We start from the raw sequence: 23,951 nt of genomic DNA on the forward strand, positions 1-23,951 counted from the left end.
AAAGGCATCAGAGAACAAGGACAATACTGAAGATCTACCAGTCTAATATCTAACAAGGTAAATCTAGTGAGAAGAGTCTGGCTTTTGTGACCACTCTTCCTGTGAGACATTCAACTCCAAAAGGAAGGTCTGAGAAGACAAGCAGCACTTTTCAACAGTTTGTAGAATTAGGGGGTAAAAGTTGAATTTCAAAGCATACTACCTAGTCAGGAGCAGTATGTTATTCTGAGCCGGTGTGTGTGTGTGTGTGTTAAGATAAACCAAATAAGTAATTTTGTTGGTGTCATTGCAAACTGGGCTCTTAAATAAGACAGAAAGGCAATACAGCTGTTAAGATTAATGAGGTTAAGCAAAAACACTGTAGCTCTGAATGTGAATGAAGTATAATATAAATTAATGATGTATTCTATTTTTTAAAACTATACATATATTACCTACATCTGACCACTGAAAAGGTCTAAAACCAATGCCCAAACTAGCAGCAATGAACCCACTTAATGCATATACTGCTGTCTCTAAATGACAATTTTTATTAAATCAAAGTAAGGGGAATTCCCTAGTGGTCCAGTGGCTGGGACTCCCAGCTTTCACTGCCAAGGGCATGGGTTTAATAATCCCTGGTTAAGGAACCAAGATGCTTCCCTGGTGGTTCCGATGGTAAAGAATCTGTCTGCAATGCGGGAGACATGGGTTCAATCCCTGCGTTGGGAAGATCCCCTGGAGGAGAGCATGGGAACCCACTGAGCATTCTTTCTTGCCTGGAGAATCCCCATGGACAGAGGAGCCTAGTGGGCTATAGTCCATGGGGTTGCAAAGAGTCAGACATGACTGAGCAACTAAACATTCAAGGAACTAAGATAAGGCAGGCAAGCTGAGGAAGAATGCCAGGAATTATACAAGATAAGCCTGGAACATCATGCACACAAGAAAACAAGAAAGCCTTACAGAATTAGGGGTTATATCAAAAGGATTCAAGAGACAATAGAGAAAGGGTCCATTGGCCAAAGGTGGGATACTGTGAATATTAACACAGATAATAAATGTAACTAAACTGAAACACATTAGTTCATAATGGTAATTTTTAAATGCCTCACTGCTGACCACTGAAGAATGCAAAGAACCAATTTATTTTGAAAATAGTAATTGAAGAGAAAGAATCAAATATTTATCTGTTTTTCCTATATAAACTATAACTGAGAGCATCCAAATGGAAGAGCCCAAGTAATAAATGAAGAAAGAACAACAGAACATCACCATTTTCAACTCCCTCATGAATTCATGAACCAAGGTAATCATGATAAGGAAATGACCACACATCCCTATGAGTACTGATGAAATTTCACACCACAATTATCTTGACCAACTAAACAAAACAAAAAATATCAAATCTGAGTTTCATCAAATCTCTAATGGAAAATACAAAATGCAGGGGTAGAGGAACTCATTGATCAAGTGCAATTAGCAAAATTCAAGTTATGGGAACCTCTGCAAAACACCCAGTTTCTTCTAAAATAGACAGCAAGGGCTGGAATAGAGACATGTCAAGGGAATATTTATTAATAGATTAAAAAGACTTAAACATATCAATAATAACAATATTTGGAATTTAATTTGGATCCTGTTTTCAAAAAAATTAAACTGTAAAAAAAATTAGGAGACAATGGAGAAAATTTGGAAACTGACCAGATCATCAAAGAATTATTCTGCATAGGATTTGGCATTGCAATCATTTTTTAATGTTATCTTACTGAAATAGTTATAGAAAAATGTTATCTGAGATTATCTGTTATCTCAGTTGTTATCTGAAAATGGTACCTCAGTTATCTGAGATTCACTTCAAAATAATCTGGTGAGAGTTGCATAATAAGAGATTAGAAATGAATTGAAGTAGTCCAGAGTTAAAAATAGTTGAAGATTATAGAAATCTTCCTCAGTAATCAATGCAAAGAAATAGAGGAAAACAATAGAATGGGAAAGACTAGAGATCTCTTCAAGAAAATAAGAGACACCAAGGGAACAATTTCATGCAAAGATGGGCTCAATAAAGGACAGAAATGGTATGGACCTAAAAGAAGCTGAAGATATTAAGAAGAGGTGGCAAGAATACACAGAAGAACTGTACAGAAAAGATCTTCATGACCCAGATAATCACGATGGTGTGATCACTCACCTAGAGCCAGACATCCTGAAATGTGAAATCAAGTGGGCCTTAGGAAGCATCACTACGAACAAAGCTAGTGCAGGTGATGGAATTCCAATTGAGCTATTTCAAATCCTGAAAGATGATGCTGTGAAAGTGCTGCACTCAGTATGCCAGCAAATTTGGAAAACTCAGCAGTGGCCACAGGACTGGAAAAGGTCAGTTTTCATTCCAATCCCAAAGAAAGGCAATGCCAAAGAATGCTCAAACTACCACAGAATTGCACTCATCTCACATGCTAGCAAAGTAATGCTCAAAATTCTCCAAGCCAGGCTTCAACAGTACATGAACCATGAACTTCCAGATGTTCAAGCTGGATTTAGAAAAGGCAGAGGAACCAGAGATCAAATTGCCAACATCCGTTGGGTCACTGAAAAAGCAAGAGAGTTCCAAAAAATCACCTACTTCTGCTTTAGACTATGCCAAAGCCTTTGACTGTGTGGATCACAACAAACTGTGGAAAATTCTTAAAGAGATGAGAATACCAGACCACCTGACCTGCCTCCTGCGAAATCTGTATGCAAGTCAAGAAGCAACAGTTAGAACTGAACATGGAACAACAGACTGGTTCCAAAATAGGAAAGGAGTAGGTCAAGGCTGTATATTGTCACCCTGCTTATTTAACTTCTATGCAGAGTACATCATGAGAAATGCTGGGCTGGATGAAGCACAAGCTGGGATCAAGATTGCTGGGAGAAATATCAGTAACCTCAGACACGCAGATGACACCACTCTTAGGGCAGAAAGCAAAGAACTAAAGAGCCTCTTGATGAAAGTGAAAGAGGAGAGTGAAAAAGTTGGCTTAAAACTCAACATTTAAAAAACTAAGATCATGGCATCAGGTCCCATCACTTCATGGCAAATAGATGGGGAAATAATGGAAACAGTGACAGACTTTTTTTTTTTGGCTCCAAAATCACAGAAGATAGTGATTGCAGCCATGAAATTAAAAGACGCTTGCTCCTTGGAAGAAAAGTTATGACCAACCTAGACAGCATATTAAAACGCAGAGACACTACTTTGCCAACAAATGTCCATCTAGTCAAAGCTATGGTTTTTCCAGTAGTCATATATGGATATGAGAGTTGGACTATAAAGAAAGCTGAGCACTGAAGAATTGATGCTTTTGAACTGTGGTGTTGGAGAAGACTCTCGCAAGTCCCTTGGTCTGCAAGGAGATCCAACCAGTCCATCCTAAAGGAGATCAATCCTGAATATTCATTGGAAGGATTGCTGTTGAAGCTGAAACTCCAATACTTTGGCCACTTGATGTGAAAAAACTGACTCATTTGAAAAGACCCTGATGCTGGGAAAGATTGAAGGCAGGAGGAGACCAGGATGACAGAGGGTGAGATGGTTGGGTGGCATCACCAACTCAATGGTCTTGAGTTTGAGTAAACTCTGGAAGTTGGTGATGGACAGGGAAGCCTGGCGTGCTGCAGTCCATGGGGTCACAAGGAGTCAGACACAACTGAGTGATTGAACTGAACTGATAGATACCTGAATGGCTATTAAAGTATTATTTCCAATTTTGCATATATCTGACATTTCCTGTGAAGTTTCTTTAATATATAAAGCACTCTAATAGTCATAAGTTAAATATAACTAAAAAGATATCTAAAACTAAATATACTTGGAAGTTAAGCAATAGACTTCTAAATAATCAACGAATCAAAAAACACACAATGGAAATTAGAAAGCATTTTGAACTGAATAATAAAAATACATTTCAAAACATGAAATGTAGCTGCTGCTGCTAAGTCGCTTCAGTCGTGTCCAACTCTGTGCGACCCCATAGATGGCTAAATCCATACTAAGAGGGAAATATATGGAAAAGCTAAAAATCAGTAAGCTAAGTATCCATTGCAAAAACTCGAAAAAGAACAAATTAAGTCCTCAAAAGAGTAAAAGCTAATAAAGCAGAAAACAAACAAAGCAGGGGGGATTATCAATATCAAGGGATGGTTTTCTGAAGAGATTAATAAAACTGATAAACCCCTGATGAAGCTATTAAGGAAAAAAGAAAGAAGGTATAAACTTCAATGACATAAGGAGATCACTATAGATCCTACAGGCATTAAAAAATGCAAAGGAATATTATGAAGACTAACTTTGAAAATTTAGATGAAATGGACAAATTCCTGGAAAAATACAACTAACCAAAATTGACACAAGCAGAAACTGAAAGTCTAAACGGTCCTAAACTATTTTAAAAATAAAATGCAAAAATAAAAATTTTACCACAAAGAAAACTCCAAGTCCAGACTATTCACCAGCAAATGACAGCAAACATCCAAGTAAGAATTAATTTAAGTCTTAACCACACTCTTCATTAAATTCTCAAATAACTCCATGAGATAGATACCTATTATGTGACAGAGGAAGCTAATGAAAAGGAATGGTAATTTGCTCAAGGTCAGAAAGCTAGTAAGAAGCAAATTCAGGCTATCTGACTACAGAACTTGAACTTTCAACACCTTTTCCTGTGGAGAATGTGGTAGCCTGGCACCAAATATCACATTTCCACTTCCTTTAAGATACCTTCCTATGCTAAAGCTAGAAACCACATTTCCCAGAATCCCTAGAAGTCAGTTTCAGATGTGCTTTTGGTTTAGCTAACCAGATGGACTAACATGAGATTTGAAAGAAAGAAAGATGGAAAGAAGAAAGATCCATTTCTGCAATGTGTGCTAGTAAGAACAGTTCTAAAGACATTTGGATCTTCAGCAGCTTTAGCAGAGGTTCCAATGTTCACACTCTAATTTAGTGGAGAGTGAAAGACTGAGTAATGGAGCATGTGCGCACACACACACACATACACACACACACAGAGGCCGTACAAGTGTCAAACCTTTGCTGGTAGACACAGAACAGGCAAGGTGTACTTCTGGAGTCTACAGTTCCAGAAACAGCTTCTTGATCACCAGAGATCACACACAATGTGAAATGATCCCAGAAAGAAGCTCAAGTTCTTCATTTTGGTAGCAGTAGCATCTCTCTTGGCAGGCCAGCTTTTGTGTTGTTCTGCGACTCATTCTTTGTAGGTTTCTTTAGTTCCTCCAAAGATTTTATGAGCATTTAATTCCCTTTATAAAGCCCTTTTCTGCTTAAAATAGCTAGAGTTGTTTCTCTTATCTGAAAAGGAACCCTGACTACATAAAGGCAAACTGAGATCAGAACTAAGCAAGAAACCATACCAACTTGAATAATATACCTTGAGGGAAAAAATAGGCTTAAAATTTTTATATTATATAGAAGGTTTATAAGGTTGATTTTTTTAAATGGAACATCAGAAAAGTTGCCTCTCTTTGACTTGTTAGAGAGTTTCCTTTAAAAATAAAAGGGTGGGCTTCCCTGGTAGCTCGGTGGTAAAGAATCTGCCTGCCAATGCAGATGACATGGGCTAGATCCCTGATCCAGGAAGATCCCACGTGCCTTGGAGCAACTATGCCCTGACATCACAACTATTGAGTTGTGTTCTAGAGCCCGAGAGCCACAAATACTGAAGCCTGTGCGCCCTAGAGCCAGTGCTCCATGACAGCAGAAGCCACCACCATGAAAAACCTGTGCACTGCAGCTAGCAAGTAGCCCCTGTTCTCCCCAACTAGAGAAAAAGCCCGCAGAGCAATGACGACCCAGCACAGCCAAAGATGAAATACATAAATAAAATTTTAAAAATAAATAAACGGATGAATTGTTTTAAAAGGTTTTACCAAAAATACAGTCTTATTGTTATCTATCATCTATGATTATGAGGAAGAAAAACACACCATGCGAAGAGTTGACTCATTGGAAAAGACTGATGCTGGGAGGGATTGGGAGCAAGAGGAGAAGGGGACGACAGAGGATGAGATGGCTGGATGGCATCACTGACTCGATGGACGTGAGTCTCAGTGAACTCTGGGAGTTGGTGATGGACAGGGAGGCCTGGCGTGCTGCGATTCATGGGGTCGCAAAGAGTCGGACATGACTGAGCGACTGATCTGATCTGATCTGAAACAAAGCTTACTCTCAAAAAACAAATTGTTATAAAGTGTAAAATGTAGATATTATAAATTGCCACAGATCTCGTCCAATTAATGTCCAAAAATCAAATGTCTTTTTATACTAATTAAATTACTCTGACGTCAAGGTAATGACATTACAAATCACTAAGGTAAAAAGTTATTAAATCAACACATGTATAAAATTGGAAGAGGCTTTTATAGTTTAGTAAATTCCATGATCTACAATATGACAACAAGGTAATTCTCAAAGAAAGTAAAAAATATATTTAGAATAAATAAAAGGGAAAATTTATTTACATAATCTACACACTACTCCGGAGAAGGCAATGGCACCCCACTCCAGTGGGGCCTAGAAAATCCCATGGACGGAGGAGCCTGGTAGGCTGCAGTCCATGGGGTTGCTAGAGTCAGACATGACTGAGTGACTTCACTTTCACTTTTCACTTTCATGCATTGGAGAAGGAAATGGCAACCCACTTCAGTGTTCTTGCCTGGAGAACCCCAGGTTCGGGGAAGCCTTGTGGGCTGCCGTCTATGGGGTCGCACAGAGTTGGACACGACTGAAGCGACTTAGCAGCTTAGCAGTATACACTACTCAGTAAAGGTAATCATATGCAATGGAGATCAATTCAGATTACTACTGATTCAGTTATTTCAAGGTCATCAAAAATGTCTGCAGCTTTGTGACTTGAGAGGATATTTAAATTTCCCATCAAGGTATAATCTTGTCAGCTACCGCTTTTAGAATATTGCCTTCCAACCCCCTAAGTAAATAATAATTGCCTTCCAACCCCCTAAGTAATAATCAAATGGAATTATGGGGTGGGGTGGTGAAGGAAAATACTCAAAGTTCAGATATAAAAGGTTATATACCTTATAAATAAAGTTTGGGGTCTGAGCTAGAATTGTGAAGTCAAAAAGTACCTATAGAGAGCAGCTTTCAAAAATGACAAAAAACTAGATGTGAAAAAGGAATATAGCCTCTCTTTGCCAAAGAGAATTCAGAAGGAACAAGAAGGCAATGAAAACCAGGTAGACAAAGTGAAAACATTCAGTTGTTTGAAAGCTTCAAAAAAAGAAATGAATGAAAATGTTTTCAACAATAACCAAAAAGGTGTTAACTCATTGGGGGTTGGGGTGGGGAATACCTTCACAATGTATACATATATCAAATCATCACATTGTGTAGTTTACAATATGATTTGTCAGGTGTATCTCAATAAAGCTGAAACTTTCAAATGGTGAATTTTTTTACTCTTAGAAAAATTCATATAAAAGCATCATTTTTAGGACTCAAAACTTTTTAGGAATTAAAATAAATCATAGATTTCTGGTCTTAACTTAAATAATAAAAATGAGCCAAATAAAAATATTCAGCATGGAATGGGTGTTAAAGTATTTAATCTCTGGAAAACTGTTATATTTACTCTTAGGAAGACTATTGATTAATAGTCTAACAAATTTTACAGCTCTGAGAATGTAAAAAGACACATGCTTTCACACTTGGAGCCTTCTAAACTTTTTATTTTCTTTGCTGCACAGTGAAAAGTTCATTTATTTCAAGGACTTCCCCGCTCTTCCAGTGGTTAAGAATCTGCCTGTCAATGCCGGGGACAGGGGTTTGATCTCTGGTCTGGGAAGATCACACCTGCCAGGAGGAACTAAGCCCGCCCTATAGAGACAGCCAACCGTAGCTGCTAAGCCAAAAATAAAGAAACGTTTTAAAGTCCATTTCTTTCAAAATAATTATTGGTGGAATATTTTGTTTTCAGATTGACAAGCTACATACTTCTAACTCAAGAAAACATTCCCGTTCACCATTTTTAACCTAAAGTATATTCCTAAATATTTTTAAGGAATCAAATAAAAACCAATTATTAATCTTAATAACTCAGAAACATAAAAAAAGAAAATCTCCTCCAGTCACTGATGTATATGTCAATAAGGTTTGAACTGTGGGGGTCAGGGGTGAGCATTACAATTTAGATGCTTAAGGTTAAAGTATGTTCCACAGAGCACACAAAAATCTATGTCATCTGTGACTATATAGCAGTATAAAGTTCTAAAATCAATTGAAATGTAAGTTTAACTTCAACAATGTGAAAAATCCTTATAAACACAACGATGTATAAAATTAAAAAAAAAAAAAAAGGAATGAAAGAGCACGAATGACCCTGTTCAGCTGCTACTGTAGAAAGTGACCCCTGCTGCTGCTGCTGCTAAGTCACTTCAGTCGTGTCCAACTCTGTGCAACCCCATAGACGGCAGCCCACCAGGCTCCCCCGTCCCTGGGATTCTCCAGGCAAGAACTCTGGAGTGGGTTGCCATTTCCTTCTCCAATGCATGAAAGTGAAAAGTGAAAGTGAAGTCACTCAGTTGTGTCCGACTTAGCGACCCCATGGACTGCAGCCCACCAGGCTCCATCCATGGGATTTTCCAGGCAAGAGTACTGGAGTGGGGTGCCATTGCCTTCTCCGAAGTGATCCCTAGTGATGCCAATAAAAACCAATGAAGAGTCCATCACTCAACTCCTCACTTACATAGGAATCTAAACCACAATTCTCAGTGCAAGATCGATAGGCACAACCATTCCTAAGACATGGTTTCTTGGTGTCTGTTTGCCATTTTCTATCAAGGAACTGAGAGACATAAACAGGACACAAAACACAGCACATCTCTTGTAACTGACTCTGAATTAATGGGCCCTCTCTGTTCCCTCTATTAAATATTCAGACTGGGCCATGTGAACTGAATAGTGTCAAGGTGCTATTCCTGCCCTTCCCCACTGAGCTGGTTGCCAAGTTAATTGGCCTTTTTCACAAGCTTTTTACACCAGCTGTTCTTATTATTGTCATGCATTAAATATTTAAAAAAGTAATGAAATAATAATTATGAGGAGTGGTAATCATTATTCCATTTTATTTTTATGTTTCTTCCATAAAAGTTAAGTTGAATGTTTTGGAAAGATAAAGGTAAGTTTGCTTGAGAAGTTAAGTTGCTTAAAAGTTTACTACCAATTTCATTGTGGGAAGCCAGCTGTATAAACTTAGAGAACGAACTATAATTATTTAGGACAATTTGACACTCAGATTGTAGCTTCATTTTAGCATATGTATCATTTTCATGACTGACCTTTTTAACCAACTTTCTCAATTAGTCAATGAGGTAACAGGTACTCCTATTGTTTAGCATCTTGTTCTGGGAAGGATTTTGGTCACTCACATGGAATTGTTTTTCTGGTAGTCAGTGGTCTTCAATTTTTTCTCAAAAAACCAATTCTCTCTTTCCCTGACTATATTTCATCAAATACAATACATCATTGATTATAAGATTCAATTTTTTTCCTTCCTTCTGATGTTACATAGAATAGGCTGCCTATTGACTGGGATGCCATCAACTAATAGACATATCCCAATTTCAAAGATGTTATAATTAAAACTACACACCTGGGAAAAGATGAAAAGTGGTTTGAAAATCATCAGGTTCACTGGAAAAGAAGGTTAAATATAGAAGAGTAAAAACCCACTCAAAATTCTACCGTTTGGGAACAGCACATTTAAACATCCATCTATGCATATACATATAGCTATGAATAAGTTTTCAATGGCTCATACTATACATACTGTTTATATTTTTAGATTGCTCTCTTTGATACCATAAAAATCAGTTTTCTGATAAATGTACTGTGATGATCTCACCTGGATGCCCATTTTACCCAGTACATAGCTATTTTTTTTTAATATTTATTTGGATGCAACAGGTCTTAGTGGCTTGTGGGATCTTTAGTTTCAGCATGAGCAATCTTTTTAGTTGCGGCATGCAAACTCTCAGTTGTGGCATGTGGGATCCAGTTTCCTGAACAGGGATCAAACCCAGGACCCCTGCATTGGGAGCAAGGAGTCTTACCCACTGGACCACCAGGAAAGTCCCCATAAGCTGTTTTTAAATGTTAAACATAAATCAAATTCTTTGTTAGGAAATCATAATAGGATTAGAAAATAGACAATTAGTTTATTCCTAATCCTGGAAAATAATTTCACTTTAAAATAATCAGAAACGGAAGAGATCTTAAAGAAATCTAGTCCCACTCCCTCATTTACAAATGAGGTACAAATAGGTTGCTCATCATCATAGGTAGATCTGGGACTAAAATCAAATTGTATTACATTCTATTCTAGAAATCATCCTGTCTCTTTCTGCATTGACAGTCAAATGTATATTACCTGCTTTAATTTAAATTGTACTATAAAATATTCCATTAATCGGATTCTTCAGCCAAGTATGCAGACGTCTAGGCCCTCTTATTCATTCTGTAGGTGGTTATGAGATGTGCGTAAGCATGTAAGGGTCACTGCTACTTTTTCATCTGCTCTATATCCCGTCCTCTTGGGAAATGCCCCTCCCTCACTCTATGCAATAATGGCAGGGTTATTATTTTCCTTGCCACAGTGTGGGCTGATGACCCGGGTCAAAGTGCACAATTCTCCTAGAAACAGCAATTGGTTCAAACTTGGACTATTAGAATTGTTTTGGAGGAAATGATTCGGGTGTTAGGGAAAAGGGTTATTTCTTCTGGATCACTAGCTGGGTGGATGATGAGGTAGCTATTTTTGCCATCAGATAGTCAAACCCAACAAAGAAGAAAAAAGAACAATATCCACAGCCTCTATTGATATTGATCCATAGACTTCCAGACCTCATCTGATTCAAGCAGGCACTAGATTCAAAAGTCAGCAATTTATCATGTGACCTGGTATTAAATGATGAACTAGGTCAACCAGATTTTCTCTCCAAGAATATTAATTGTAAAATACAGAAAATATTGGACAGTTAAGGTAGAGGGCCATGAGATAGCACTGGAGCCCTAGTGGAAACACAGAATTGTGAGGAGAAAAAGGAGACATGAGCAGATGTCATAGAAAAAGCAAGAGAGTTTCAGAAAAACATCTATTTCTGCTTTATTGACTATGCCAAAGCCTTTCACTGTGTAGACCACAATAAACTGTGGAAAATTCTGAAAGAGATGGGAATACCAGACCACCTGACCTGCCTCTTGGCAAACCTGTATGCAGGTCAGGAAGCAACAGTTAGAACTGGACATGGAACAACAAACTGGTTCCAAATAGGAAAAGGAGTACGTCAAGGCTGTATATTGTCACCCTACTTATTTAACTTCTATGCAGAGTACATCATGAGAAACACTGGGCTGGATGAAGCACAAGCTGGAATCAAGACTGCCGAGACAAATATCAATGACCTCAGATATGCAGATGACACCACCCTTATGGCAGAAAGTGAAGAAGAACTAAAGAGCCTCTTGATGAAAGTGAAAGAGGAGAGTGAAAAAGTTGGCTTAAAGCTCAACATTCACAAAACTAAGATTATGGCATCTGTTCCCATCACTTCATGGGAAATAGATGGGGAAAAGATGGAAACAGTGTAAGACTTTATTTTGGGGGGCTCCCAAATCACTGCAGATGGTGATTGCAGCCATGAAATTAAAAGACACTTACTCCTTGGAAGGAAAGTTATGACCAACCTAGACAGCATATTAAAAAGCAGAGACATTACTTTGCCAACAAAGGTCCCTCTAGTCAAGGCTATGGTTTTTCCAGTGGTCATGTATAGATGTGAGAATTGGACTATAAAGAAAGCTGAGCACCGAAGAATTGATGCTTTTGAACTGCGGTGTTGGAGAAGACTCTTGAGAGTCCCTTGGACTGCAAGAAGATCCAACCAGTCCATCCTAAAGGAGATCAGTCCTGAATATTCATTGGAAGGACTGATGTTGAAGCTGAAACTCCAATACTTTGGCCACCTGATGCAAAGAGCTGACTCATTGGAAAAGACCCTGATGCTGGGAAAGATTGAGGGCAGGAGGAGAAGGGGATGACAGAGGATGAGATGGTTGGATGGTGTCACCGACTCGATGGACATGGGTTTGGGTGGACTCCAGGAGTTGGTGATGGACAGGGAGGCCTGGCGTGCTGCGGTTCATGGGGTCGCAAAGAGTCAGACATGACTGAGTGACTGAACTGACTGACTGAAGCAGATGTCATGAAGATGTCCCATAAGAAAGAGAAAAATAATTCATATCTCTAGTATTGTTCAGATTTCTCAGTTTTCCAGTTCTGAATGCTCACAAGATACAAATGGTCTGTTCACTTGAAACATATTTACTAAGAGCCTGAAAATGTTTAAAACACATGGTAGATTCAGTTATTACAGAAAAAGATTCACTTTCTCCCCTGCCCTCTCCAAGGGAAAAAAAAAAAAAAACATATTTTCTCTGCCCCCTTGACTAAGATTCTTATTTTGACCAACAGGATATTAGTAAATATTTAAAATATTAATATGTTTCAGTGGTTGCATTTGCTCTCTTATACCTCTGTCATCACCATGAAAACATGTTAACTAACTGATCTCAGGATTAGAGGCATGTGGACCAAGCATGCAGCCTAGAGCCACTCAGCTGATCGCAGCCTGTCAGTGGCTCACAAACAGAATAAATGCTCACTGTTGTGTGCAACAGCATGTGATGTATGTAATGGCGTTGCATACAACAGTATGTGTATGTATTAATATCCGATGGTGCGGTTATTTGTTACTCAGCGATAGCTCACTGATACAATACACTGAGGATAAGATTCTGTGGGCCACTTAAAGACTGTCCTTATTCTCAGGCTTTCCACAACACATAACAGTTATCTACTAAAAATTAACTACCCAGGCCCTGTGCAGAAGATGGAGGTTAATAAAATAACATCTTTCCCCGGGGAGAACTCCTATTCTCATGAGAACGATGGATTCTAATGAAATGGTCATAAAATAACGTGAAAAGGGGTTAGGCATAGAGTCACCTATGGGTCTAACTCAGCCCAGAGGAGTCAGCAGAGGCATCACATAAGAGGAGATTGACACAGAGATCTGAAAGATGAACAGTCATTTATTAAGTAGAGAAGAAGATAGAAAGACTCTAAGCAGTGAGCACAAATATACCGAAACATTAAATTTCCAAGTGTGAGGGGAGTTCAAATGGCAGCCCCGGCTGAAACTCACTCTTATGCTAAAGTAGACAGCAACTCAGAATGAATATAAATGACGGTCAACTAGAATTTTTACTAAGAATCATTTGTCATCATAATAAGGTTTGATTGATCATTTTTAAGCCTTAATTTACTATTTTGATAATTCAACTTTGTTTACTTCACTACAGAAAGTTCCTACAATAATGATCTATAAGGACATGCATTTTATTATCCTATAATACCATTTGTAACATCAACAGCAAAACCAGATCATGAATGCTCTGCAAGGGCTGTCAATGTGTCAGCAAAGAAAAGGTCTTTGAGTGTGTCATGACAGCATTGGAAGCCCACAGTATGAAAAGACGACTCCAGACAACTGCAAACAAAGTAACCCCCAAAATACTAACACACAATCTCAAATAAAGTGGCAGTAGCTGAGAAACTCTTCTTCAAACACAAATCAGAAACGCAAAGTGTCCTACTGAAAAAAGGTTTCAGCAGGAAACCCCAGGCAGAAGCATAACATTGACGTATCAACAACAGATTTCACTTCAAGCACCTTGGCAAGGAATGTCAGTGATGTCAAATAAGAAAATTTTCACACTGGCACACCACTGAAGTTACCAACAACAGCGGCATCTTCTAAGTGCCAAAAGATAACCGCCAGTAAACAACACACAGAGACGCCAAGGATTTCACTGATCACTACAAACCAGAAGATAAACAAGTAACTATCGCGTGGAAGAGAAGGGGTGGGCGGGGGCAACTCTTACAACTCCCTTGGCTCTCAGCTCCGCGGAAGAAACCGAAGCAACACGTGCAACGTCACAGTCCCTACACAGTCAACCACGCTGATCACCAAAAGAGGGGCCAGATTTGGGGCTAGAAACAGGAGTTAAGAAGAAAGGAGAAGAAATCAGGGGAAGAAAGTAAAACAGAAGCATAAAAGAGCAGTATGGGCTGCGGAGCGGCGGTTCCACCAACCCTACTGGCGGGCAAGAAGAAAAGTCCCTCAGATGCAGACTAATGTCTAGGAAGGAATCTTCTACTTCGATCGGAGTTTCCCAGGACTCAGCTTTGGCTGCCCCCTCCCTACCGATGCCACCTGATGCCTCCCTTTTTGGTGGGACCCGTAGGTGAACCAAGGGGGCGCTCCTCAGGCGGCTCCCGGTAAAATTTTGAGGGAACTCCCCGAGCTTCCAAGGGTAGAGGAGCTACAGATCGCTTGCGAGGGGAGTGGCCAGAGGCAATAGTGAATTAAGAGGGCTCTCCCTTACCTGCCGCAGGAGCTTCCACCGGGCGGCACCCAAGGACGCCGAGGCTGCGGGTCCCGGAGCGGCGCCGCTGTTTGCCTGGCCCTCGCCTGCAGTCTGCTCTGCTTGACCGGCTGCGGCGTCAGAGACTTGAGATTCCATCCCGCTAGAGCCTCTTATACCCGAGATCCCGCCGCCACAGCTCTCCCCTGCCAGGACCTGCCTACTTCTTCCCAGTCAGGACCTGTGACGCCAGGCCTCCCTCCCTCTGCCCTAGCTCCCGAGCCCTCCCCGAATGCCGCATTTCCGGTAGTCGCGTCTCCTTAGCAACCAGGGCAGCGCGACTCTCGCCACTGCACCATTTTGCTGGTGGCCATCTTGAGTGAGGGCAGACCAGAGGGTGCGAGAACTGTGGCAGATCTAGCGCGACCCTGCCCCTTTTTGTTCTCCTCTCTCCTGTTTCATCTCGAGTTCTGAAGACTAGCAAAGATCCAAAAGATTTGTATTTTAAGCAATAATGATCTCAGAAGGAGAAAAATCCATTTCTGACCACAATAAAGATGGTGGAATCTGCTTAGAGCTCGTGCTAGTTGGGAGTTACGTAGAACGCGTGCTGCAAACTAGCTCTCGGCGACACTGGGTAGGCAGTGGTTCTGCTAGCTGCAGAACGCAGACTTCGGCAGGACGCGGTCGAGGTGACAGCTGCACTCCTTCCTGAGAGCTCCGGGTCCTCTGGGCGTGCCTTTACTCCTTTCGGTATCTAGAGCCACGCTGACTTTCAATTTGCGTACGTACTAGGGGGCGTAGGCTGGGGGTCTCGTCCCTTCACCTCTTCCTCTCCCCATCCAGCCATCCCTCAGTCCTTTAGTCCTAGATTTTTGACCGATGTCACTTAACTGCGTGACACCTGGTACCACTCTCTCGCCTCGGATGCACAGGGAAAACGAATAGGTTCTCCCAGGAATACCCGTGTGTCTGCCCTACCCCCATCGATAACCGGCTGTCTTCTCCCTGCGGGTGGAAGATGGATGGATGGAGGCTGCCGGCAGGGATGTAGTCATTTAGAGCCTTTCTTTTATTTTCTCATACTTTATTTAATTTCTTTGTTTTTGCTGGTATTGGCTGCTCATTCCCTATTTCCACTCTCCTTTATTTTGCTACTTCGTAGCGGATCCGAGCTGTGGTAAAGCTGACGCAGTATTTTCCCTTTGCTACCCAGAAACGTTTTGTGGAAGACTTTCATGACGACATTCAACAGTGTGCAACATATCTAGATATTTCCTGTCCAAAAAATGGTAGCTAACGGTTACTGAGTGGTTACTGCGGTCCGGGCACTTGATTAAGGGTTAAACATAAATTATTGTTTCATTCTTAGAATAGTTAGTGGGGTCATTATCTCTGTTTTACACACGAGGAAACTAAGCACAGGTGCTAAGTGCAGGAGTGAAGACCTGAACCCAGGTTTCTCTGACTTAACTACTCACTAGCCTTACTTACCTTGCTAGATAGGTTAAAAAGAACGGGCTTTCCAACAGAAGACCAATGGCATCACATTTCCTGTGTGCATCCTGAAGTGTTTTTTTGCAACTAAAGAGCTAATCCCGTTTTTAACATCAAAGTCCAGTTGTTTTTATTTGCAGATAGACATTCCTCTATCACTTTCTGTAGAGGTGACCTAGGGTAGTTGCTTAAACTTCCTGAGCCACAGTTTGCTCACCTGTAAGATCAACATAATAGTTACTCTATCAGGTTCCTATGAAGTTTAAATTAGATCAAGTATATAAAAGCATCTGGCATGTAGCAAATACTCAAATACTAATCCCTTCTCTACCTTTATTCAGTAATTAGTCTTTTCCAGTTCATCCTGCATATATTGGGTTGGCCAAAAAGTTCATTTAGGTTTCTCCATAACATCTTGTGAAAAACTGGAAGGAACTTTTTGACCAACCCAATACCTGAATTCTGTAAAATCAAAGCCGGTTTGCCTTTAAAAGCCCTCAGAGTTCCTGAGATGCCCCCATGAAGTCTTTGTATTTATTGCAGATTTTTATTTTGTTTTTTCGTTTTGTTTTGTTTTTTTTTTTAGTTTGCCCATGTGTGTACCAGAATGAGTGCTGCATAGTTTGAGCCTGATAAGATTGACCTTACTAAAGAGACATTTAAGTTACATCTGCCAAGAAGTATGACTTGAATGAAACTAACTTGTACAAGTTTTCAATACTTTTAACCTGAGTTATCAGCTGTCTGCAGTTATTTGTAACCTGAGGGGTCCACAGCCCCAAAGGGGAAAGTTAAGAACTGCAGATCTTAGATGCTCTGAGAACCCACACTGTACAGTCATCCCTATGAAAATCATTCATGTGCTGGCAGCCCCTAAGGGAGCGTAAACCAGGGACTTTGATACCATGCAGCAGAAGAGCAAATTGTTCCTCCAAGCTTTGAAGTATAGTATTCCTCACCTTGGGAAATGCATGCAGAAAGAGCACTTGAATCACTGTAACTTCACTGATCGTTATTACCATAGAATAAAATTGAAAAAATATCACCTAACCAAGTGTCTGCAGAATAAACCCAGGATCTCAGAGTTAGCAAGAAACATCCCAAGTCGGAACTTCTCATGTAAGGTATGGACTGTTTAAATTAACCTCTGTGTAGGCCTTTAAGATTAATTTTAGATTAAAAATAAAGAATGGGTAGGAGATCAGTTACTAATTTTTTCAGTAAATCTGGTTTGATTTTTTAAATGGTCAGACTCAATTGTCTGTAGTCATATGTAAGTATAAAAGAATATATATATTTATAGAGCTCTAATGTAATATGTAAAAATGTACATTTATAAGAAATGATTCACCTTAGGAATTCCTTCCTGTGCTACCAGTGCAGCTCAAAGTATAATTTGCCTTCTAAAATTCCTGGGCTGTTATAATAACTCTTAATAAAATCTAATAATATGCTGTTTTATGAATCCCAAATTAGTAAACTTCAGTGAAAACCACTTAATTGTGCTACTTCTCTGTTAAAAATTGAAAAAAAGATTTGCATTCTTGACCACTGTATTATTCTAGAAGATGCTTTCGGACCATTGTGCTCTGGCCAGACCCCAAGCCATGGACCTGACCTCAACCTTGAGGACCTATTGCCCTTGTATGTAGAATGAGCACATTTCCTCCGTTGCCCCCGACAGTCCCAGTCCACACTGTCCATCTGTAGTTATTGACAGTGTCCCCTTTCCTCCCAGAAGTGCCTCAGGTTGGCAAGTTGTGTGCTCATCCTAGTTATTTGAGTTAAGCTGCTGGTGCTGTTGCCCCTTTGACGTGACCTCCCCTACCGCATACTTGCTATGTCCTTAGGTTCCTTACATTGCATTTAGGAGTGATATTCTTGCAATATTTTAGCGTATTTTGTTATTTTTGTATTTTAATTTCTAGTTTCATACTAATATTTTTCGTCTCTTTTGACTTTTTTATTGTAGTAGAGTATATGTAACAAACTTTTCCATTTTAACCATTTTAAGTGTATAATTCCATGACATTAATTACATCACAGTGTTGAACAGCTGTTATCACTATTTCCAAAATCCTGTTGTCACCTGAAAAAAATATACCTAGAATTCCCCACTCCTGCCTTTACTGAACCGTGGAAACCTTTCATCTACTTTATGTCTCTATGAATTTGCCCATTTTAGATAATTCATATAATTGGAATTATATAATATTGTCCTTTTGTGTTTGGTTTATTTCACTTACATTGTTTTCAAAGTTCACCCATATTGTAGCATATATGCAAATTTGTTCCTTTTAGTGGCTGAATAATACTTCTTTTATAAACCACATTTTATTTATCCGTTCATCTGTTGATAGACACTTGAGCAGCTGCTTCTGTTTATAAAAATGATTTTTTAATCTTATTTTACTCAATTCTTCTGGCTTTTTGCTTCATTTTTGTTCTTTTATTAGCTCATATTTATTTATTTGGGGGCATTTTTGTTGTTTGCTTTCAACTTTTTAACCTTAGTCCTAGACTTCTACTCTTTACATTTTGGTCATCCAAATTTTTCTTTTTATAGCATCTTAGTTTAGTTTAGCACTTTCCTTTTTTACTCAAATTTTTCAGTGTCTTCTATTTCCTTTTTACCCTTTGTGTGTGTATTTGCACACATGTCCTACTTGAGAAAGGTAAACTTTAAAACTTTACCTATTGGACACATTTTAGACATTTAGATCATTATATTTTGAATTGTATCTGGAACATTTTGTTATCTTGTACTTTTATCCTTAGTCTCAATTTATAAATAGTAGGCAGGAATTACCGTCAGAGTGACAGCTGTAAGATTAGCTCACACCCTATGCAGGAGCTGGACTATTTTTTCCCTCTACTTGTCCCTGAAGCAACTTTTCAGTTCTCTTTCATAGAACCCTGTTGTCTGGAAGCTTTAACCTGCTTCAATGGCTTAATAATTCCTTCACCTGGTAATGGTCTGGCTTTCACATGTCATACATCAACCATTCCTTCTGTGAGAAATTATATGATCTAAAAGCTATAGTCCCTCTCCTTTATGATCACTGAGACCTGGGGAAGCTGTGAAGAGATCTGTAGTCAAAAATGCACAGCTAAATAAGCATTCACTCAGTTTCAGCCTTGTCTGCTCTTTTGGGAACAACGTGGAGAAGGAAATGGCAACCCACTCCAGTATTCTTGCCTGGGGAATCCCATGGACAGAGGAGCCTGGAGGGCTACAGTCTGTAGGGCCACAAAAGAGTCAGACACAACTTAGCAGCTAAATAACAACAACAAATGGGAACAGCAAAGTAGAAAAAGTAATTAGTGCCTTTTAGGCAAATTAAAATATATTTACTTAAAGACTTGTTTAGATAAGTTAACTCTTTAGAGTAAGGGAGGGAAGTCTGTGTAATAAAAATGCCAGAAAGAAGAGCTGTAGCCATGACTGGTATGTCAGGACTCTAATCTCTCTGACTGGAAATAAAGGGGGGAGTTTCAAGTTGGCATTCTGTAAAAGTCCTCCAGATGCTAAAATTTCATTATTTTATATCTCTACCTTGTTAACTTACCAACAACTATCACCTATATGTTTGGGAACTCTATAGTACCAGCTCCTGCAGTTTGGCTTTGTATCAGAAATCCTGGGAAACATTTCAGAAATACAAATTCTTGGATCTCACCCCACATCTGCTGGGTCAGGATCTACTGGCTGAGGCCTAGGGATCTGGTTTTTTGTCTTAAGTTCCTCAAGCAATTCTGAAATTCCCAGTCTGCCAATGATGGCGGATCTGCATTTAGGAACTAGACACACTTGTGATCAAATGTTGCTGACCTAAACATCACTGAATTCATTCATTTCTGAAGCTCTTTCTGGCAGGGACTGTGACTTTCCATTTAACATTAGCCAGATGGCAAGATGAACTTATTCCATTACACTCATGCACCAACTAGTAATATTCAAAGGCTAGCATCAAACCAAATACCCCATTTCTTTATCTTTCACATCATCCTGTTCTGCTCTGCCTACAGAAATAATTCCTGAAGTCTTTGATCATTTGAGATACAAAAAGAAAACCAAATAAGGGGAAAAAAAGGTTAAACATTTGTCCACTGACTCTTTCTACAATATAGATTAGCAGTTCTTATAGTAGTCACTAAGATAGGTTGACAGATATTTCCTTCACTGGCATTAGTGATCTATGATTTGTGGGAATCACTGGTTCTGAAGGTTCAAAACTTGGGAAAGCCAGAAAGAAAAAAATTGTAGTCTCACAATAGTTTTCTTCTTTTTTGATAATAGTTCATGGAGTGGGACTGCATTATAGGTGCCAATTCTTTATTGGGTTTTTTCCTCCACGTTCCATTTATTCTTTAACCTGCTGGAGTATGGCTCCTATCCCCCACTAAAAACCCATCATTGTTGCCAAAGATGTAACATATTTCAGCCCAGTAGGCACTTCCCTTTGCTTCTCTTAGAGAAGCTCTCAGCAGATTTGACATCCTTGACCAATCCCTCCTTGAAACTCTTTTGGCCTCATGAGTCCACGCTTTCCTAGTTTTCCTTTTCCTACCTTCCAAACCAACCCTTCTCAATCTCCTTTTCTGGCTTTTCTTCCATATGACCTCTCAACTTTGAAGTTTCTCAGACTTTGGTTCTGGCTCTTTTTTCTCTCTAATTTCTTCCTAAGTAATTTTATCCATTCCCTTGGATTTAGTATCATAGGAGTTATTATCTTCATCCCAGATCCATCTCTGAGCTGCACAGGATTAATCTCTAGTTGGACATCTTACTGACTTCTCAGACTATCCACAGTTGCACTTCAACTCTCCCAACCCTGACTCAGCTCTTCTCTGTCTCATTGCTCTATATGCAGTTGTTCAAGCCAGAATGTGGGAAAACATTAACCTGCCATCGCATCCGTTAACAGAGTATACCTAGTTTCATGATTTTTACCACATCACAATACCACCTGGGCTATTATTTACTTAATTATTTTCGCTTAACCGACTTGTCTCATCCCAAGGAATAGTAGTCATCAGTCTGATGTGCTTGTTGTTTCTAATAAAATATTCATATACCTCAAATCATATATACCATTACGTCTGACATGCTTTCAGAAACACATTACATTAACCTCCAAAATACATGGTGAATCTGTCTGTATTTCTCTATCTCTACCATTATCACTCAGTCATCTTTCATCTGGGTCACTGGTTGAAGCCACCTAACCAGGTTCTTTGCTTGCCGCCTTCTCATCTAACCCATTTTCATACAATTGGAAGAGTGATCTTAAAATATAAATTAAATCATTTCACTCCACAGCTTAAAAACCCTTCCAGAAGTTCTTTTTTTTTTTTTAAGAAATTAGTGTCTTTGTATTTTTATTTATTTTTTGGCAACACCGTGCAGCATAAGGGATCTTGGTTCCCTGACCAGAAATGAACCCAGGCCTTCTGCATTGAGAGTGTGGAATCTTAACCACTGGACTACGAGGGAAGTCCCCAGAAGCTCTTAACACATAAGCTCCCATTTTCCTAATCATGTTCCTCAAGACCTTGCAAGATCTAGTCCTTATCTCATTTCTCTAGGGAGAGAGGAAGAACAAAGAAATAGATGAATAAAATAAATAGTATATCAGAGGCAATAGGTACAATGAAAAATAAAATAGGACAAGGAAAGATTAAATAAACCATTTGGGGCTAGGAAGAATTCTTATTTTGGTTGAGTGGTCAGCTCAGGCCTAACTGAGAAAAAAGACTACATTTGAGCAATAGCTTCAAGTGGGTGTTTGGGCATAGGGCAGGAAGTTCTAAGAAAGTGAGGTGGAAGCAAGCTTGACATGGTCAAAAAGCATGAAGGAACCCAGTGGCTCAGAGTCAGTGGACATCGGAGGAGTGTAGTAGCAGATGAGGTCAGCAAGATTTGTAATGGGGCAGAATTCTTTAGGACTCTAGACCATCATAAGGATTTTCAGTTTTCCTCTTTAACAAGATGGGAAAACTTTGGGTTGGATTTTGAGTGAAGGAGTAATATGATCTGACTTTAGGTTCACTCTAGTTTCTTCGTTGAAAATAGACTGTGGAAAGCAGAGGCAGAAACAGAGCATTTTGGCTCTTGCAGTAATCCAAAGAGAAATGATACTGGTATCACCAGAATAGTAAAGGTGTGAGACGTGCTCAGATTCAAGATTTATCTTGAAAGTAGAATTGACAAGGTTTCCACCTTGTCGAGGTTTGTCAGTGGTTGCTAGAGAGAAAGACGAAACTAAAACTTTTAAGTGTGAGCAGCTGGAAAGACAGTTGTCATTTATGAAGATAGGAACAATTGCCTAAAGAACAGGAGATTTTTGTGGGGAGAGGGAAAATGGGGACATTGGATATTCAGTGCTGGACATTTTTTTAAATACTTGTTAGAAGTCCAGGTAGAAAATAATGAGTATTGTAGTCAGTTGGGTATGACAAACTTGTTCAGGGAAAAGGATCAGGCCAGAGAGAGAAATTTAGGAGTCCTAGAAAATAAACAGCATTTACTATTTAGCATCATAAGACTGTATGAGATCACCAAGGGAATTAGTGCAGACTACAGATAAAAGAAGTGGTCCAGGGCATTTTGGTGTTAAGAGCCAAGGAGTTGAGTAGGAACTAGCTGAAGAGACTGAGAAGGGCCAGTGAAATAGAAGGCAAGTAATGTGAAGTGAAGTGAAGCCTGGAAGCCAAGTGAAGTGTTTTTAGGAGGTGGAAGTGATCAACTGAGTGACAATGCTGATAGCTCTCAAGTACTGTGATTACCTAGAATTAACATTGGTACGTCTTGATGTAGGGGTCATCGGTGACCTTGACAAGAGCAGTCACTGGAATGAGAAGGGCAAAAATCTTACTGGGCTCAGAGAGAGGAATTAGAAGCAGGGAACATAGGAGACAAGTCTTGCAAAGGGTTTCACAGATGCTTAGTATGAAAGTGAAAGTGTGCGACCCCATGAACTGATGCTTAGTGTGGTTCTGCCTAAAACAACACAGGGATGTTTCTTAAGGAAGTTGAAGATTTTTATGATTTTTAAGTGTATCAATTATTTTCTATTTTTTCTGCATTAATCGAAATGGGCCTAAGATATATTTCCTTTATTTGTGATTACATTGATAGATTTTTCTAGTGTTGAACCATCTTTTCACTGTTAAGATAAATCTTCATTGGTCACATAGGATTTTATTATCACTATTGTTTTTGTTTTGTGGGTTTTTTAATACATTGATCTTTTAGGGTTTTTTCAATCCATATTTTATAATAAGATTGATTTTTCATTGTCTTATATTTTCACTGTCTAGTTTCAGTGTCAGGGTTATCTTAGCCTGATAAAATTAATGGCATGGTTTTATATAGTTGGCCTTTTTTTTTTCCATAAATAGTTAATATATGAGGGGAGGATTTGAGAAAGCTACCCTTGAACTTACCTGGGTTTTGTGTCTGTTTTATAAAGGGACACTTAATTATCAATGTCTTTGGTAATTATTGGCTTATACAGCTCTTCTGTTGTTTGAATCAGTTTTGCTAATTTATTTTCTGGAAAATTATCCATTTTATCATATTTTCAAATGTATTAGCTTAAAGAACTGTATTGTAATTTTTAAAAATCTTTGTTATATCTGTAATTATGCCATCTTTTTCATTTCTAATATCTTTGTCTTTTTAAGTCAAGTTTTATACATGCCTTTCTTCTTGTTTAGTCCCTAAGTTGTGTCCGACTCTGCGACCCCTTGGCCTGCGGCACTCCAGGCCTCTGTGTCCTGGGCCTCCCTGTCCAGGCCTCCCATGTCTTTCTTAGTGCGTTTTTAAAAGAACCAACTTTTTCTATTTGTTGGTCCTTTCTTTAGTTTATCAATTTCATTGAAACAAATTAAATTAATTTCCTTTCTTCTACTTTAGGTTTACTCTTCTCTTTTTGTGTCTTAAATTGAAATTCTCCAT

General features: G+C 39.1%; 2 protein-coding genes across 16 annotated transcripts in view; one reads left to right on the forward strand and one right to left on the reverse strand.

Moving 5' to 3' along the window:
- CAMKMT (calmodulin-lysine N-methyltransferase) overlaps positions 1 to 15,060 on the reverse strand; it is a 427,573-nt gene extending 412,513 nt beyond the window's left edge. For all 7 annotated transcript variants that reach the window (XM_086327182.1, XM_086327180.1, XM_086327181.1 and 4 more), the window contains exon 1: positions 14,513 to 15,060. In XM_086327182.1, coding sequence (XP_086183308.1) covers positions 14,513 to 14,650 — 138 coding nt within the window. In that variant the 5' untranslated portion in view covers positions 14,651 to 15,060. The remainder of the gene's footprint in view (positions 1 to 14,512) is intronic.
- A 57-nt stretch (positions 15,061 to 15,117) lies between these two features.
- PREPL (prolyl endopeptidase like) overlaps positions 15,118 to 23,951 on the forward strand; it is a 38,249-nt gene continuing 29,415 nt past the window's right edge. For 2 of the 9 annotated variants that reach the window (XM_086327163.1, XM_086327165.1), the window contains exons 1-2: positions 15,118 to 15,275; positions 16,575 to 17,112. In XM_086327163.1, coding sequence (XP_086183289.1) covers positions 16,894 to 17,112 — 219 coding nt within the window. In that variant the 5' untranslated portion in view covers positions 15,118 to 15,275; positions 16,575 to 16,893. The remainder of the gene's footprint in view (positions 15,276 to 16,574; positions 17,113 to 23,951) is intronic. The other 7 variants (XM_086327168.1, XM_086327171.1, XM_086327166.1 and 4 more) reach the window with 4 other exon arrangements.

Source organism: Bos grunniens, chromosome 11 (genome assembly GCF_055505025.1).
Source record: "Bos grunniens cultivar Pamir isolate PY7600 chromosome 11, Bosgru_T2T1.0, whole genome shotgun sequence".
Lineage (NCBI taxonomy): Eukaryota > Metazoa > Chordata > Mammalia > Artiodactyla > Bovidae > Bos > Bos grunniens.